General features: G+C 40.9%; 1 protein-coding gene across 1 annotated transcript; it reads left to right on the forward strand.

The window, feature by feature from the left end:
• Positions 1–1,055: 1,055 nt before the first annotated feature.
• Positions 1,056–15,825, forward strand: slc17a7a (solute carrier family 17 member 7a). The gene is made up of 13 exons (XM_041061667.1): positions 1,056–1,151; positions 9,363–9,615; positions 9,943–10,061; positions 10,328–10,442; positions 10,539–10,626; positions 10,856–10,942; positions 11,484–11,626; positions 11,782–11,931; positions 12,337–12,469; positions 14,659–14,769; positions 15,127–15,254; positions 15,363–15,432; positions 15,515–15,825. Exons 1-13 carry the CDS (start codon positions 1,090–1,092, stop codon positions 15,823–15,825), a joined length of 1,770 nt encoding a protein of 589 aa, XP_040917601.1. The 5' UTR covers positions 1,056–1,089.
• The last annotated feature ends 2,913 nt before the right edge of the window (positions 15,826–18,738 follow it).

Here is an 18,738-nt window from a genome sequence, read left to right on the forward strand (position 1 = left end):
CATTAACATTTAAAAGATAATATTCATTTCTTCAGTGGGATTATTTTTAGACGCCAGGATCTATTTATATATGTATCTATGAGAAATAGTTGACTTTAAAGGGAATTTCTATCATTTTTAGAAGCCACTTAGAACAGAAAACCCACTTCATTTATAAAAGGTTTCATGTCAGTTTTGCTGGCACCACTTTTCCTGAGCAATCTTGATCAAAGTCGCTGAAATTCACACGTGCAGTCTGAAGTTTTGGTGGGCTGATGTCTCATAAATGAACATATTTTTATTGCAGTTAAATATAGCAGTATGTGTGCAGTTTGAGTAATTTCTTCACTGATGTGAAGTTTGCATTGTGCAGCTGGATACATTTCCTGTTACTGCTACTCACACATCTCCTTAGTAAGATTTTTGTTCTGGTGTTTCGTTCCTAAAATGTCAGATATTATCATAGTTTAGGTACTATCAGAATGCCCTTGTTTGTGGGTCGATCAGATTTTATGAATTGGCTAAACTATTTATGAACAAATCTGAATTACAATAGTCAGAGCCACTGAGAGATAAAAACATCCCAAAAAAAACAAGAGCATGAAAATGAAGAGGCTGCAGTGCAAAGGTAATGTTCAGATGGCAAACCAAAAGCTTCTTCCACAACACACAGTTAAGAAAGGAAAAACTAATTTTAGCATTTTAATCACAAAAGGAAAATAATCATCACAGCCCAACTGGGTTTTGTTTTTCATACCTGTCACTGCAGTGTCAGAAAGTTTGCCCTGTAACGTTTCCAGCTTCACTTTTATTGAATGGATGACAGTAGCACTTTCTGATCATGGTAACTGATCAAAGGTTTATACTTGGAACAAGCAGCTTGAATATTCATCACCCTATTCAACATTTTTTTTACAGTGAACCTGAAAGGCCTACACCTCTCTGTGGCCCATCTGCGGAGAGAGAGTGAGTGAGAGAGAGAGAGAGAGAGAGAGAGAGAGAGAGAGAGAGGCGAGAAAGAGACAGAGAGAGGGAGAACTGTGCGCGTTCGGGCAGGACAGGAGGGCGCGCGGGACATCAGCACACCGGCCGGGTCAAGGAGCTGCAAGGATGGAGATCCGACCAGACAGGTTTAAGGCGGCCGCGGGCAAAACTCTGGGGAAAATTCACAGGTACACACCTATTTCAAATATTCCTGACCCCACCTCTGACTTTTTCCCCCTGTTTCCACGCGTTTTTCTGAGGACAGTGAGTGTTGTTGCTGCGGAACTCCGCAGTTCATTATTCTGCGGGCTCCCATCCTCTCTCCTCCACCCAGTGACTTTCCCGGGGAGGAAAAGTTTGTTCTCTATTGATTTAAACCGGGGAAAGAGGCGACTGTTGGATTTGAGCAGCGAACATTACGCAGGTAGCGGCCAAAGTCCAGCTTTGCGCAGCGCAGCGCACAGTGCGGTGAAGTGGGTTAAAAAAAATGGATGGAGAAAATCTTTGACGCTCATTTCATGGAGAGTTATTATTTAGTTATTATTTGGTGTTTGGATTTGAGCAGGTGTTTTGTTTTGTGTTTGTTCTTTTTTGGTGTTGTTGTGGTTTGATGTTTTATTTCTCACCGTTCTTCTAAAAAACACGAATGATGCTGTTGTCTCTTCAACTCGTTTCATCCTGTTTGTCAGTTTGTTCTTGTGAGCTCAAAGTAGATTGAGCATATTGATGTTTCAGACTAGAAGAAAATTTGGTTACATAATATTTCCGTGCGCTATTGGCACGACCTGGCTGAATGAGAGAGCTGTCCAGATGGAGTCAAAGTCCTAAATTATCGTTATCCGTTATCTATCTATCTATCTATCTATCTATCTATCTATCTATCTATCTATCTATCTATCTATCTATCTATCTATCTATCTATCTGAATGAGTAGTAGGTGACCTACCTTCAAGTCTAACATAGAGGGTTCATTAGTTCCCCTTTGTCATATTGTTTATTTCACGTTTATTCCAGAATATACTGATCATTATCAGTGAAAGACTTTAGTAAACTCGGGTGTTTAGAACATTTCAGGGCATCATGACAATATGAGTTGTGTCAGTCTCAAACCCACTTAATTGTTTTTTATGCATTTTCCAAGCAAAAACACCAAATATTACGTGGTTCTGTTCAGTTCACTTCATTTAAAATATTTTAACACTCCATTGGCAATTTGAGGCAAAGGAAAATACCCACACATAAGAGCTGAAATATACACTGATTTTTAATCATGGTATGTTCATAGCAGGCCAGTGATGCCTAACACCACAAAGGCACATATCATATTAAAAAGCCAAAAGTCAACAGTGCAAGTGCACACACAAGGGAAACTGACCATTTCTATCACTGTTCACAACTCTGATGGATTCTGGAAGAAGAGCTGCAATCTTTTGTCGTGTGTGATTGGTTTGCAGACTGTTGATTGGACAAAATAAGTAATCTGAAGATGTTTCCTTGGACTGTAGAAAATTCTGACATTTGTTTTTATTATTTTCTGATATTTTTTCAGAAGTAATTGCAGCCCTGTAGTAATGAAAAGAATCAGCACTCCTTTATCACCTGTTCAGCCTTTATATGATACACACTCTGGCTCTTTGAGATGGTTTATGAAAAAGCAGATCTTAAAAAGTGTGTGTCTGAGCCAGCGTAATGTTTAAAGATCAACATATACTGCTGCAGTCTTTAATTATAAATGTGATAACGTGCAGGATATATGTAAATAAATTGCATGGCACGGTGAAAGTTGCAGCACAGATTGGTGTGCAGACAATATTTCAGTAAAAAAGAGAGATTAAAGACACTGGTAGAACCTCATGCAATAACCATTGCTTTAAGCTTTCACTCTCTCAGGATTTGAGGTAGCAACCAAACGTATAAATCCCGTCCTGAAATAGCCTGTTTTTCAGTCCAGCTGTCGAGCCACGCAAATCCCTAAACTCTCCCCTCCCACTCACTCCATCCCAGCCCATGTCACTTCCTCCAGCCGCTCCCTCCTCCTCCATCCTCCGTCCATCTATCCATCCATTGAGAAACCAGCACAGACAACTTTCAGCCTATCGGGGTCTCCCAGATTAACAGACATGAAAATCTCAAGCTTTTTCTCTTTTACTGTTCGTGAGTCATGTATGTGCATGGCCACAGCTGATGCTATGAGATCTGATTGGATTCAGATTGGTTGTAGTGGGCGTTTCCTCAGCTTAGCTAGTGAACTCTGGTTTTAATGTGACTGCGGTGTAAGGTACAAACTATAGTTTCAATTCTGTTTAAATTGAAGTGAAAAATGCATTTTTTTAGGTATGTATCTGCACGAGTGTGTGTTTATAAACATGCGCATGTGTGAATTTTTGTGCAGAGAGCCTCCCTGCACTGTGTGAACAGATGAGTGTGTCTGTGTGCAATCTTACCACCTCACAGACAAAACCGTGATCCCTCCTGATGAAAGCAGCCAGGGGTTCATCTATTATTTAAACATTTTCTCCATCAGAATGCATCTCCTGTTTCTATATTAAACTCCACTAGGTAAGCATAAACTTCAGCAGTGTAAGGTCAAGCACGCTCTACGTCTCCCCTCTGACTATTCACTCTTTTAAGGGGACCAGGGAACTCCTCCACACCACAACATGAAACATAATCATACAGATTCAGGCTACAGCTACATGTAAAAGTGTAAAAGTGTCTAATAGTATTGCATCTCTTAAAAATGCTACACGTATTTCCTAAAAGGCTTTTAAAGGAACTGGCCGCTTGACTGAATCTGCAGGATTTCATGGCTACAGAAGGAGAACTTCTGTTTCCTTACACACAAGCCAATACAGAATATAACAGGTAATCCATTTTTAATCAGTTTTACTTGCAGTGGAGTGCTATGGTTCAAGATGTATTTCACAGTGGTCGGAAATGTGGTCTAAATAAAATATTCAGATAAAAATGAGTAACTTCTACCCCTACCCTTTTTTTTTACTGTTTAGACTTTGGCAAACAGCAAGAAGTGCAAACATTTTGGCATTATTTTAATCATGGCATTGTTATCCATTTTAGAATTATTGTATAATATATAATGCTATGTTCTTGAAATTAATATTTTAAGTACACCCAGAGAGAGAGAGCGGCTTTGCCCCTTGGCTCTACTTCTCTGTGTATGTGCAAAATCAGATGGGTTTCCTGATGAGTGAGGAGTTTCTATCACATTTTTAGAAATCTTTGAAATCTAATATAGCAGTTAACTTGCCCCGGGAACTATTACGCAGCACAGTGAAGGTGGTCTGATAGTCAGAGGTAAATATTTTCACATTGAAAAAAAGATGTGAAAGACGAACTCGGTGCTGTGAGAAACAAAGCTTTGGAAAAAAATCAGTGAAAAACAAATGAATATCTCACATCAGTCCAAGGATTGTGATGATTATAATCACTGTGATTATGACAGTGGCAGTGATAATGATAAAGCCACTGGACTGGTTGCTAAGACTAAAGATGATGACTCTTTGTATTTGAGGCAGGAAGAACATCGCTCAGATAACGCTGGGAGAGAGCAGGATGCTTTTAGAGAAAAAGAAAGACACCAAAATTCTACATTTGAGACTCTACTGCTTCTATTTTTATCTTTTGTGTTTCTGTCAGTCTATGCCAGTGTGTCACTCTCTCCTGTGTTGTTGCGTCTACATGTTGTCAGGTTGATGGAAAGGTCTTCACAGATGATGAATCTATCAGAGGTGAGCAGTTTGGAAAGTCAACTGCAGCCGCACAGCATGCCTGGTTATTGGCAGCAATGCTGCTTGTATCCATGATGTCAGTACATCACGGATACAAACAGCATTTAGTGTTTACGCTGCCTCTGTGTGTGAGTTTACACACAACACACAATACACAACAGAAGTGTGCAGCAAACAAACAGCAAGAGATGAAGTATCTTAACATTTATTAATATGTAATGTGACGATCATATTATGACCCAGTTCAGTTTGTCGTTTACTGCCTGGTAAAGGAAATGAGAAGTGTGTGTTTGTGTGTGAGTGGATACACAGTCACAGGCACGCACACAGTGATTGAGTTATACTATAGGAGTATTTAGATAATAAGTCTATGAAGGTCACACGTGTGTGTGTTTGAATGTGGCTTGTGTGTGTCTGTGTGTGTGTGTGTGTCCACAGGAAAGAGAAAAAAAAAGGTGGTGTGACAGGATGGGGAGGAGGGTGTCTCCCTGGGTGACACAGTCCCACCGAGACCCAATCTGTTCACTTCAGGGAGAACGTGAGAGGCTCTGGGAGGAAGAGGGAGACACCCCTATATCCAAATTACAAAGTAACTGCAGAAAGGGTGAAATCATTTTTAGACTGAAGTGGGTGGGCTGGGGTGAGCCATGGTTTACGTACAACGCAATGGAGGATCAATCAGTACATGGATGTGGACATATAATGACCAGGGCGTCTGCCGTTATATAATATTTTTCCTGTCAACCTCCCTCGCTGTCTCTCTCTGTCTCTGTCATCCTCTTATGAGAGGATTATGCAGAACGCTCTCTGAATTGGTGAATTTAATATACAGAGTAAAAAGAGTCCCAGGTCACCAAGCAGCACGTGAGAGTCACAGTGTAATTTTGTCAGATCCAATATATTCTTGTAAATTCTCACAATTTAAAAGCAAAATCATTTTGACTATTAAGGGAGGGAAAGTTGTTGAAGACTCGTGTGGGCCCCAGGCAGATCTTTCACTCCGTTTACCTCCTTATTAAAAGAAACAGAGATTGTCTGTCATACTAGCTGTAAATTTAGGGAGTGTCACATTAAACATGAGTGGTGGCAAATGAACAGCAGTTTTTAAATTATTTTTCTTCTATTTGAGGTAGATCTACAAAATTATTGAAAAAAGATATGTTAACTGAATCAAAGAGTTAAAATCTAATGTGTAAACTCATTTTATTTTTAAAAATGATTCACTTTGATTGACTTTCTCAGGTTGACTTTTGTACACATCATGTCAGACTTTTTATTCAGGTTTTTATGTTGAAGGTTGTGCTCAGGTGAAAAGCACAGATACGAGCTCAGTTTGAGGTGTGAGTAGTTACAGAGCCTCCACTGAGCCTGTTACTATTGCAATTATGATATTTCAGAGAGCCTGAGGTCACGGGACTCCTGCCTGCTCGTGCTCTCTGGCTCATTAATTGTTGCCAGCTGAGACCAATCAGGTCCTCACTACGCTAACAAGAGAGGCTGCATCAGATCAGTTGAAAAGCTTGTAGTACTGAGAGTCTCACACAAAGACAAATGTCCAGGGATGACTCTTCTATATGTGTCCCTCATACATGTACTTGCTCAGGAACGTAGCAGGTTTTAACAGACCAGTACAGTTACGATGCTGACAGGCAGGCATTGTGACAAATGCTGGTTTACATCGAGATTACTGTATATGTTTGTAAACTGAAAGTGTCAATGAACTCCGTCACTACCACCTTCAAACACCATATTAGAAGAGGGCTACCTTTAGCTAGTCAGCTATTTTAGGACACACACTTCCACACACTCACACACACTTGGGTGAGATTGCCCTTCAGTGGGAAGAATCCGTAATTAACAGTAATTTTTGCTGTGGGCTAGTCTCGTTAGCTGGTAGCATATGTGTAGGTGTCAGGCCGCAATCTGTCTTGAGGTTTAATGAGGATCCTCCTGCAACCTTCACTAACTCTGAAGCAGAATACTGAGCTCCACTCGGGGTGGGGTGGGGGGTTGTGGCGGGCGAGTCAGCACATTTGTTTGGTACAGAGAGGACAAAGGTGTGAGCTCGGCCAACTGATTCAACAGAAAACATGTACGCACCTTCCTTTGTGTCACATCAGCTTTTTGATCAACTTATTGCTTAGGATTACAGGATTTGTAACAATGTCATCTCTCTGTTTCTTCTTTTTCTTTAATGCACTGCGGCACTCTGAATGCTGAAGCTCCATGTCCGCAGGCCAATGCACCTTCAATCAGATTTATGTGTCATGTGCCTGCAGGTGTTGTAGCTGAAACAATACAGGTGACAGGTAATTTCTGAAAAGCTACCACCAAAGAAGAGAGGCAAAAAATATACTGGACGTTTTAGAAACCATTTGTTTGATTTGAAAATCATCAATTTTATCGAACTACATCACAACAAACTGAATCAAAGGCCAGCATGGACTCAACAGTGTGTCGTGATTGAGAGAGGAGCACGCTGAACCATGCCCAGTGCTACTCTGTCCTTCCATATTCATTTCCGGAAGTAAATCATTTTTGTAATCCTAATCTGAATGTTGTGACAGATTAAGAGAGAGAGAGAGAGAGAGGAGAGAGAGAGAGAGAGCGAGAGAGAGAGAGAGAGAGAGAGAGAGAGAGAGAGAGAGGACGCAGCCTCTCTAATCTCTTACAAATTCCAAAACGCTGCTTTACAAAGCATTACTTTTCCTTTTGTCCTTTCTGTCTTACTTGAAAAACAGAATATCTCACGATGTCTCCAGGTTTCATTTATAGATCACTTTAAAAAGTGGCATATCTTGTTTTTATTGCTTGTTTATTGACTGATTGCATGAATGTGTAAAGAGATTATGCAGAGTCTGCTGTGTTGAAATGGGGGGAGGGAGTGGAATCCACAAGCATAACTAAGAAATATAACGACTGCATGGGTGAGACGCAGAGAAGCACACAGACCAGCCAGCAGATAGATAGATAGTGGCAGATTACGGTGTAAAAGCGAGAGTAAATTATTTATCTCACACAAAAACACATCAATAATTAAGCCCTGTCAGAATCTGACTTGTCTTGTGTGTGAATAAGTTATCTTGGAGTTTCGGTGCACTGAGAGCCTTCGAGAGATGAATTGTCTTGAATGTTTGCTTGAAAGACAGAGCGGCAGTGTTCAGTGCGGTAAACACTTGTTTTTAGGAACGTATTGAAGCTCGAATATGAAATGAAATTAAAAAAAAAAAAAAAAAAAAAGGCAACGATCTTCATCACATGGAACAAATCCTTGTGGTGATTGTGCCTTTTTCTGTGCATAATTCTCCAGCTCACTGACTAACTGGATCAGCCAAATGGAAAGTGGACGGCTGACACACGAGTGCGCTTCGCTGTGAATTTGCACATACTCAAAAAAACACACTCTCAGGTTAAAATATATGTATATGGAAACTGCTGTGTCTGATTGAATTGTAGGAACCTGTATCTGCAGCTAGAATTTATTTAGGTCTGCTGCTTGTGTGTGTGTGTGTGTGGGGTGGGGGGGTTGTTGTTGAGAGAAAGGAGGTTGTAACACACAGATGGTCGCTCTCCTGACTTCTCTGTTTGACTCCTGTGGAAAAAAGTGACACTCGCCATTTGACAGAAAGGGTCTTGCACAAACTGAGTAATAGCCTAAAATAACACGAAATTATGGTCTAAGAAAAAATAAGGAATAATTTAAGTAATTTAAGGGCAAACACAGAGGGTCTTTGGCTGACAAAAAGACATTCTAGACAAAAAAAATCTATGTGTGTGACAGAATAGATGTATTTTTTTTTATTATTTAACCTTTAAATATTGATTGAACTCTTGACAAATTTTACTGTGAATTGTTAACCTGTAAATGCTTCTGCTTTTCTACAAAACTTCCTTTCACTTAGTCAACATAATGCACATGAGTATTTGTGTTATGTTAAGCAGGTCATCTCATGTCAAAGACTATCTGACGCTAAGACAAGAATTCATCCCTTTCACTGCTTTCATTATCTGAGTTTTTTCATCCGTCTGTGCACTCACACACTGTCTGAATAACCTCAGAGTATTAACACACAAGCGTGTGCGTTCAGTTATATTATGTGGTTAGATGTCGGCCTCCAGAGAGCTCCCGTTTGCATCTGAGAGACTGGACATCTTGAACAGCACCAGTATGGCAGCAGGTCCCCAGGCGTCCTGAAGGAGCGGACACTGGGGGAATGTGCTGTCATAGCTGAGTCTGCTCCTCGGCCAGTGACAGCTGCTTCCACACACTGGGACACGCTGAGTCAGAAACGACCCCCAACACAGTGCCTGTTGTCTGCATGGAGGTGTTTGTGTGTTTATATCTGTGAGACAGCGCTAATGTAAAGTAAATGAATGCCACACAATCTAAGCATTAAAAATATTAAATATTAAATTGCTCCTCCCAGAGAATTGCAGAGAGCCATGTGGTGTCAGCAGTATGTGCACAAAAAAATGAAGAGGGAATACCATGTCTCCCCCTTTTCAAGCTTTAACATCCAAACAAATAACTTTTTAAATCATTCGCGGCTTCTCCCTCTTTTTCACAAGGAACACTTGTGAACTCTGAAAAGTAACATAATTTTCTAAGGTGCAGAAATGGACACTCTCTGTCTCTGTGTCTCCCCTCAGGCTGATTGAGAAGCGGCAGGCCAATGGAGAAACCATTGAGTTATCAGCGGAGGGCCGTCCTGAGATGGTGGAGGAGAAGGAGCTGCCGGTGGTGGACTGTACCTGCTTTGGTTTGCCCAGGAGGTACATCATCGCCATCCTGTCTGGCCTGGGATTCTGCATCTCTTTTGGCATCAGGTGCAACCTGGGTGTGGCCATTGTAAGCATGGTCAATGACCACACTGTCTACAAAGGCAACAAGGAAGTACTTGTGGTGAGTGGCACATCAGAAATCAAAGGTTTTATACCTTTACTTTATTTGTCTGTCTTTGGCAAGGACATTTGCATTTTTAGACAAGCATCATTTAATATATTTTTAAGAAGCTGTTTCTTTTTCTTCACAACTTGCTTTATTTTTGTTCAGGACCTGATTACTGCCAGTAAAGATTATTTCTAAGATTTAATTAATTTTTATCATTTATACCTGTAGATTTACTAAATGGAGGCGGTTGCTGCTCTGATGACTGTTACCTTCTCCATTTTATAATTGTAGACATTTCAAATTTAATTGTTAAAGTTGTACACACATTTCTTTCTCCAGGCTGCACAGTTCACCTGGGACCCTGAGACAGTGGGGATGATCCATGGCTCCTTCTTCTGGGGCTACATCGTCACACAGATCCCGGGTGGCTTTATATGTCAAAAATTTGCAGCCAACAGGTGAATCTCTTCAAATTTACAAAATTTTCTCCATTATGGGCCTTACTGAATTCTAGCTTGCTATAATTTGCTTTAGGTAACAGCACTGGGTAACTTATTGTGCCAGCTATAAAAAAAAAAAAAGAAATTTCTTTACAGAACTGAAATCAGTAAACAACATGCAACCCCAAACATACAAGCAAGGCTTTATTTTTTATTAGTGTGTCTTGTGCTGCTGTTGTCACTATTGCATATTTGATCATTATTTGTCTTTTGTGTGTTTTAAGAGTGTTTGGCTTTGCCATAGTGGCCACCTCCACCCTCAACATGCTGATTCCATCTGCCGCTCGCTGCCATTACAGCTGCGTCATATTGGTCAGGATATGCCAGGGCCTTGTTGAGGTACAACATGTTTTTGTGTTCACAGTGTTTGCAGGACTGTGTGTTAGGCTGCTCCTACATCCACGAGTGTCTCCCTGTCTGAATTTTGTCCTTCAGGGTGTATCATACCCAGCCTGCCACGGGATCTGGGCCAAGTGGGCACCTCCTCTGGAGAGAAGTCGATTAGCCACAACAGCCTTTTGTGGTAAAGTTTCAACACCCCCCGTGACACACTCACAATTCAATATCTGTGATATCAAAATCTTTGGGATCTCCACTAGAATTATGTTATGCAGCATGTTTCTGCAAATTTTAAAAGTACATGACGAGAATATTAGCATACACTGAGCATTTTGAGTGCAGAAATTACTATACTGTATGGCTAATAAAGGATAATGATCTCTTGCTTTTCTTTATGTTTGATTTCTTCTTAGGTTCCTATGCAGGGGCTGTGGTGGCCATGCCTTTAGCTGGGATACTGGTGCAATACACTGGGTGGCCTTCAGTATTCTACGTCTATGGTTAGTACCCTTATACTCAAATGTGTGTTGGTTTACTGCACTATTGTGACTGTTCAGCCAAATAATTTAGTAATACACTACCATTCTTCAGCTCAAATGCAAATGTGTCCAAATCCTATTTGCCTATTTTTTTTTTTTTTTATGTGAATCTCAGGGACTTAAATGTGTCCGCATCAGGTGATCAAAATATTCAAGTGTAAGGTTTGGTGCTGGCAACATTTTTGGAATTAAAAAAAATATTTGCAGAGTACTTTCACACTTAGAGTACTTTGTTATTGCTAGTCCTCTGTTACATTTCCATGTCCATTTCCAGGCCCACAGATTTCCATATAGCATTTAACAATACCTCCTGAACAGTAGCTTTCTTCCCAGCCTACAACTGATGTTGTAAACCTCAGCACAGTTTATATGTTGTGAAGTTAAACTATGCTGAGCTCAGTTTCATTTTCTCTAGTTCTCTCTCACTGCTGTTACCTTTAACTCAACGTCTCCCGCTCTTTCTTTGCCTCTGTCTTTTGCTTTCTCTCTCTTCCTCTCCCAGGCAGCTTTGGGATATTCTGGTATTTGTTCTGGATTCTGGTTTCATATGAGAGTCCTGCAGTGCATCCCACCATCACACCAGAGGAGAGGAAGTACATTGAAGATGCAATCGGAGAGTCCTCGACTTTTCTCAATCCTCTCCAAGTATGGCGTTACGTGATGTTCATGTGTATCAGTCAAACACTGAAACGCTCTCAGACCTACATGCGAACACATATAGTGCTGATAGACACATTCAGCTGACTCTCTAGTTCAGTAATCAGTGCATCCAAGTAATATCTTATTCCTTTTGCTGGCAGAAATTTAAAACCCCATGGAGACACTTCTTCACCTCCATGCCAGTCTATGCCATCATTGTGGCGAACTTCTGCAGGAGCTGGACCTTCTACCTGCTGCTCATCAGCCAGCCAGCCTACTTTGAAGAGGTCTTTGGCTTTGAGATCAGCAAAGTAAGATAATATCATCCATATATGTGGCTATAAAGACAGCTGTTACTTTTTTTTTTTTTTTAGAAATTTATTGTTGTACTAACTAATTTGGATCTGCTCACATCTACGGTTACCAGTTCCCTGGTCACTTAAATTAGCTTCAGAAGAGCTTTAATCAGCATAAACATTCACTATGATCAAAATCATTGTGATGTTACTAATATTTCTGGCTTGGACTGAAAGAGGAGATTTTCAGTCTGTTTCGACCTTCATCCCCCCATCGTCCCTTGTACTCTAGGAATGAATATACTATTCTTATCTCTCTCTCTCTCTCTCTCTCTCTCTCTCTCTCTCTCTCTCTCTCTCTCTCTCTCTCTCTCTCCTCTCTCTCTGTCACACAATCACTCCCTCCCTTTCCTTTTTCAGGTGGGCTTAGTGTCAGCTTTGCCCCATCTGGTGATGACAATCATCGTGCCTGTTGGAGGCCAGTTGGCAGACTACCTAAGAAGCCACAACCTGATGTCCACCACCAACGTCAGGAAGATGATGAACTGTGGAGGTGAGAGTAGGAGGAGGGTGAGGAAGAATGAAACCAATGGTGGGATAAAAGAAAACTCGTGACAGTGTGTGACAAGAGCAGAAACTGAGCTGTGCCATAATGAATGCAGCCCCGTTTATTTACAGTCGTCCTCAAAATTATTCATACCCTTGCTAATTCTTGTGATTTTTGCATTTAGTGATGAAATTAATGCTTGTTTTCAAATTTGTGTATCAGGTATATGTGACCAACAACTGAAAGAATGACAACAATACAAAATGCAAAAAAATATGTATGTCTGGGGTGTTTTATTATTGGAGTCCCAAAAAATGCCATGTTCAAAATTATTCATACCCCTGACAATATTTCAACAAAAATGTGGCAAATGTGGTAATTTTTGTCCAGTAGTTACTGCAAGATGTCACCATGGAATAAAACCTTTTATTTAAGATGGTGGGCTAAATGTTAAAGCAAAAAAAGACATCTTTCCAGAAGAGTATAAATAGGGGAAAAGTGTTCAGGTCATTCTCAATTTCTGGTCATCATGGTCAAGAAGAAAGAGCTCAGCGAGGACCTACGTCAGCGCCTTGTTCGTACCCACAGTGAAGGAAAGGGTTACAAGGCCATTTCCAAGCAGTATGATGTCCCTGTTTCAACTGTCCAGAGCATCATCAAGAAGCACAAGAAGTTCAACACTGTTAAAAACCTCAGTGGGCGTGGCCGGAAGCGCAAAGTGTCCCCCAAACTTGCGAGAAAAATCTGCCGAGAGGTCAACACAAACCCACAGACCACAACCAAGGCCCTAATTGAAATGCTTGACCAGACAGGGACAAAGGTGTCACGGTCCACCATTGAGCGAGTCTTGCACAGAGGAGGTCTCCATGGACATAAACCTCGGAAGACGCCGCTACTTGGGAAGAAACATCTGTTAGCTCGCCTGGCCTTTTGTAGACGGCATCTGAAACAAGATCCCAGCTTTTGGTCAACCATCCTGTGGTCTGATGAGACAAAGTTGGAGTTATTTGGCCATATGGATGCTCAATATGTTTGGAGGAAGAAAGGAGAAGCCTATAGGCCAAAGAACACTGTGCCCACTGTCAAGTACGGTGGTGGGAGCATAATGCTATGGGGATGTTTCTCCTCCAGTGGCACAGGGAATCTTGTCAAGGTCCAAGGTATCATGAAAAAGGAGGATTACATCAGGATACTTGATGACAATGTGAAGGAATCTGCTATGAAACTCCAGCTTGGCCACAACTGGATGTACCAGAACGACAATGATCCTAAACACACTGCCAAGATAGTGAAGAAATGGTTCAAGGACAATGATGTCAATGTCCTGGAATGGCCAAGTCAGAGTCCTGACCTCAACCCCATTGAGAACTTGTGGCACTACTTGAAGACCAGAGTGATGGCGAGGAAACCAACCAACCTGACCCAGCTTGAAGCTTTCGCCAAGGAAGAGTGGGCCAACATCCCACAGGAGACATGCAGGAAGCTTGTGGACACATACAGGAATCGTCTGGAAGCAGTCATAAAGAATAAAGGCTATGCCATTGACTATTGAATGAAGACCATGGACTAGGGTATGAATAATTTTGAACATGGCATTTTTTGGGACTCCAATGATAAAATACCCCAGAAATAAATATTTTTTTGAATTTTGTATTGTTGTCATTCTTTCAGTTGTTGGTCACATATACCTGATACACAAATTTGAAAACATGCATTAATTTCATCACTAAATGCAAAAATCACAAGAATTAGCAAGGGTATGAATAATTTTGAGGACGACTGTATATCCTGTTTAAAATATCTTTGTCGTGTCATTTAAAGCACTGACTGAAGTGAAACAGAATTGATAGAAAGACTCGGAAAGTGAGACTGAAAGAACGTGGTGCAGGCCTTCCTGCTATTTCCTCCTAAAATTTAAGGCACTACTCTTACCCAGCAGCTCTCATTTAAAGTGCAGCAGCTGCCAGTACTGGGATCGTATTAATATCCATGCACAACTTAAAGGTTACATCAATTGTTCTAATTTAAGTGCACGAACAAGCATACAATGTCTGTCATGACACACTATATATACAACATACTTATAATGCACTATTGTGTAACAGAGAACCAGTGATTGTTGAGACAGAGTATAAAGTTGTGGATAGTACTCCTCAATCCTCTCTTCCCGATGTGTGTACATGGATGTGTTTCAGGTTTTGGAATGGAGGCTACTCTCTTACTGGTGGTGGGATACTCTCACACAAAAGGTGTTGCTATTTCCTTCTTGGTCCTCGCTGTGGGTTTCAGTGGATTTGCTATCTCAGGTAAGAGATGTTATAAAATAATAAACTGGAAGCCCATTTTAGTCAGATCTGCTGTTATGCCACCTTTTAACAGTGTGAAAGTCTGAGTGATTTTGGTCTAAACTATCAAATCAGAAATAGCTTGTCACTCTTATTCTAAAGGAACAGTTTGACATTTTGGGAAATATACATATTGTTATTTTTTTTATTCTTCCACCCTCATTGATTTCTCTGTGCTATTTCTCTTAAATATTTTGTGAGTATATGGTGTTTTTCTTTCTAACCCTAAACATGAAAATCAGTGTCAGTAACACTGAAAACCAAAAAAATGATATAAATAATGATAAATTGTACTTGTTTTTTGTGTTTCTCTCTTAGGGTTTAATGTCAATCACTTGGATATTGCCCCTCGATATGCCAGTATACTGATGGGCATCTCTAATGGTGTGGGAACATTATCTGGTATGGTGTGTCCTCTCATAGTGGGAGCCATGACCAAACACAAGGTACATCCATTCATATACACATAAAAATCTTTTGATATTTATGTAAATATTTAATGAGATGAGGCAAAATCATTCTTCAACTTGGCTTTTTTTTCCCCAATATTTCAGACACGTGAGGAGTGGCAGTATGTCTTCCTCATAGCTTCCCTCGTTCATTATGGAGGAGTGATTTTCTATGGTATGACCTGACTATGAATACAGTGTTTTGTGAGGAACATGTAGAAGACCTCAGTCTAAATACTGATCATATTTTTTCATAGGACTCTTTGCATCAGGAGAAAAGCAGGCGTGGGCAGATATAGAGGATACGAGCGACGAGAAGTGTGGTATCATTAATGAGGATGAACTGGCCAATGAGACAGAGGAGCTCTACCGTGGAGGCGGGCAGTACGGGGCCATAACCCAACCAGTGGTTGGTTCCAACGGAGGAGGGGGAGGAGGGGGAGGAGGGGGAGGAGGAGGAGGAGGAGCTGGATGGGTGACGGACTGGGATAAATCTGAGGAATATGTTCAGCCGCCCGGATACAACTCTTACATGTATGGGGGAGAAGAGGAGAGGGCGCTGACATAGAAGATGACATGATACAAGTTTAAAAAAAAAAAAAAAGATAAAGAATAGAGGAAGATTGTTTTTGGTAAGAGAGAGTCACTGCAATACTGAATGGACCTCCTGTGTGCTTTTGTACGATATTTACAACTGCACATATCAAAAGTATGCGTCTGATTCATTCCATTGTGTGTGAGTCTGTGTGTGCGTGCGTGCAAGCGTGTGTGTAAGCATGTGCATGCAGGTGTTAGAGTCATTAATGTACATTAACACACACAGTTCTCATCTGCAAAAAAATGAGCTCATCTCCTAGACTTCCTTCCTGCTCCTGGGCTTATTGTGATTGGTCAGGAGTTCGGTTTCCACAACATCACTGAGGAGATTCTGTGAGTGTGTGTTTCTGTGTGTGTGCACATGTGTTTGTGTGTGTGTGGTGGGCTTTTTGCCTGTACAGCAAGTCTCTCAAGCCTCTAGCATTGTGTTGTATTTAAATTTTTATGTGTAAACCACACATTTGCTTTTTTTTTTGTTGTTGTTTTTTTGCGAGGAAAGCACCTTTGGGGCCTCGGTTTTGAAAGGTAAAAACTTTTTAGCTTCTAACATTGTTGATAACGTCAACACAAAAGCCCATTCTCTATTTATCCAGTTATATTGATCACATGATAAAATCAACACACAAAGTATACGAGGCCCCTTGTGGACAATGTTGTTCAGACACTGATGATGCATCCAGTTAATTTTGCTTCACCACGGCAACATTAGTTTCCAACAGTTTCCAAGACGTGCATATATAACATATGCTTGCACAGTATGGTAGTCAACATGGGTTTGTGTGGTGAGAATCTGTCATGTTTAAAACCCTCTTGTCTACTTTTAAACTTTTCAGTCAGAGAGGAAGAAAGGTGCTTAGGTGTTGTATCAGTCTGTGTTTGTGTTTGTAAGGTTGTAATGCTTTTCTTATAACAGGCTGCCCTTAATGTGTGTGTGTGTGTGTGTGTGTGTGTGTGTGTGTGTGTGTGTGTGTGTGTGTGTGTGTGTGTGTGTGTGTGTGTGTGTGTGTGTGTTGTGCGTGTGTGCACAAAGGCGCACACTTGAGTTTGTGCACAAAGCTGCATGTGGTGTCTAGCTGAATCTCACCTGGGTCTGACCTAACTAGGTCACGTCCAGCCAGACCTATGGGTCACAAAGCACATATCATGAGTAATCATCTGACACTTGTGACTTTCCATTTGGTGTGTATGCTCCCACTGGAGGGGTGGCCCAGAATGACAAGTAGAGTGTAATAGTTGCTTAACTGTTCCGCTGCTTAACCAGCGCGGAACAATAGTTAAAATATTCCCAGGCATCACAGCACGTGCTGCCTCTCTTTCTGCCTTTTTGTCTGTTTCTCTGTGGCTGCCTCTCCCTCCGGTTTCTTCCCTGTGGTCAGCAGGACATCCTCTGTTCTCTCCTCCTCAGTCTTTAACCTCTGTTGGTGCTGTTTCCATGTCTTTAAATGTCAGTCATGTTTGAGTTGGTGGGTCAGAGCTTTTCAGACTGTGTGTGTGTGTCTGTGTGTGTGTGGTACTGAGTGTGTTGTTGTGTTGGGTGCAGGTGCTGAAACATTGTGCGGTGAGCATGTTTTAATGAGCACAGCAGTGCAATGCCCCATCATCCCTCTCTTCCTTTTACACACAAACACACACACGGGGTGCTAATTTCATGCAGGAACAGTTAAGTGCACCATACGCAGTGCGCAGAGGGAGTGGTGGCACAATATTTGGTATTTATGTGGCAGTAGGAGTAAAGCACACCCATGGCGGGCATGGAAACAGGGTGGGATTAGCAAAAATTAATTTTCATACATTATCAGAGGGTATATTCAAGTTTGTTGACAGTCATGGCCAATCACATCGCACTGACAGCTGGGTAGAGGAGTGAAGAGTCCAGAGATGTTTCTCCTGAACGGACACCAAAAACATTCTCATACAGGAGGGGAAACCACCACATCGTGCGGGTTGCACAGAACAACCTTTTGCACCTGCTCATACAGTAGATAGAGCCAACAGATTCAGATATGAAACGTGCACATACACGGACACACACACTCATACACACACGTTCTGCATTCTACTTGTACTCACAGGTCATACCAACACACAGTCATTTATTATTAAATGTAAAAGTATATTTGCAGACAGCTCTTTCTCAGATCAAGAGTCTATTTATTCTATAGTCTGTTTAACTTACAGAAGGTTTGTGATTTGCTCTCACTTTAGTGAGAAAAGAAAAAATACACTGCTGGAATGTTAAAAAGGATTTCTTCGAATCAAATGGGGGTCAAGTGGTAAAATGTGTTGGTATGTCAATAAATTATTTTTAAAAAGTGACTAAGGCATATTACCCTTTTTGTTTTGAGTGAAATGTCTCAAAGACATGAATGATTATTCCTGTGAACAATTTCATTTTTAAGTGTTGTATCAGTGTATTTTTAATCAAGTTTCTTCTTTGTCTCAGTTTATGGCTGTTCCAGTGTTGTCCTCCTCCTTCTTGATGAAATGTGTGGTTACCTGGTGGGAATCAGTGTAAAAATAAATAAATAAAAAGAAATAATAATATTCAAACATGCGAAAATGTGGAAAATATTCTATGTATAAAAGATGTAAATGTGAGATATCCTTGTGTATAATAAAATTTAAGTCATTTAAGACTGTGTCACTATTTCAGCACAATCATGTCATCAGGATTTATCACCCAAACAGTGTGATGATGCATTAAATTAGTGTTGAATATATTTCTTTTACATCATGAGCACAATGTCAGTTCTCTGTCTCTCTCTCTTTCTCTTTCAGGACAGATGGATGCAGGATTATCTCTGTGATTTTAGGCAAAGATTAGATAGGAGAGCAGATGCACTCGGTGGGAGAGTGAGCGAGAACCATGGACGTCACAGACAAG

Source organism: Toxotes jaculatrix, chromosome 18 (genome assembly GCF_017976425.1).
Source record: "Toxotes jaculatrix isolate fToxJac2 chromosome 18, fToxJac2.pri, whole genome shotgun sequence".
NCBI classification, from domain to species: Eukaryota; Metazoa; Chordata; class Actinopteri; family Toxotidae; genus Toxotes; species Toxotes jaculatrix.

Coding starts and splice junctions, on each gene's coding strand:
- slc17a7a (XM_041061667.1), top strand. CDS start 1,090: ATGGAGATCCGACCAGACAGGTTTAAGGCGGCCGCGGGCAAAACTCTG. Junction 9,616..9,942: donor GCAACAAGGAAGTACTTGTG/GTGAGTGGCACA, acceptor TTCTTTCTCCAG/GCTGCACAGTTCACCTGGGA. Junction 10,627..10,855: donor AGCCACAACAGCCTTTTGTG/GTAAAGTTTCAA, acceptor ATTTCTTCTTAG/GTTCCTATGCAGGGGCTGTG.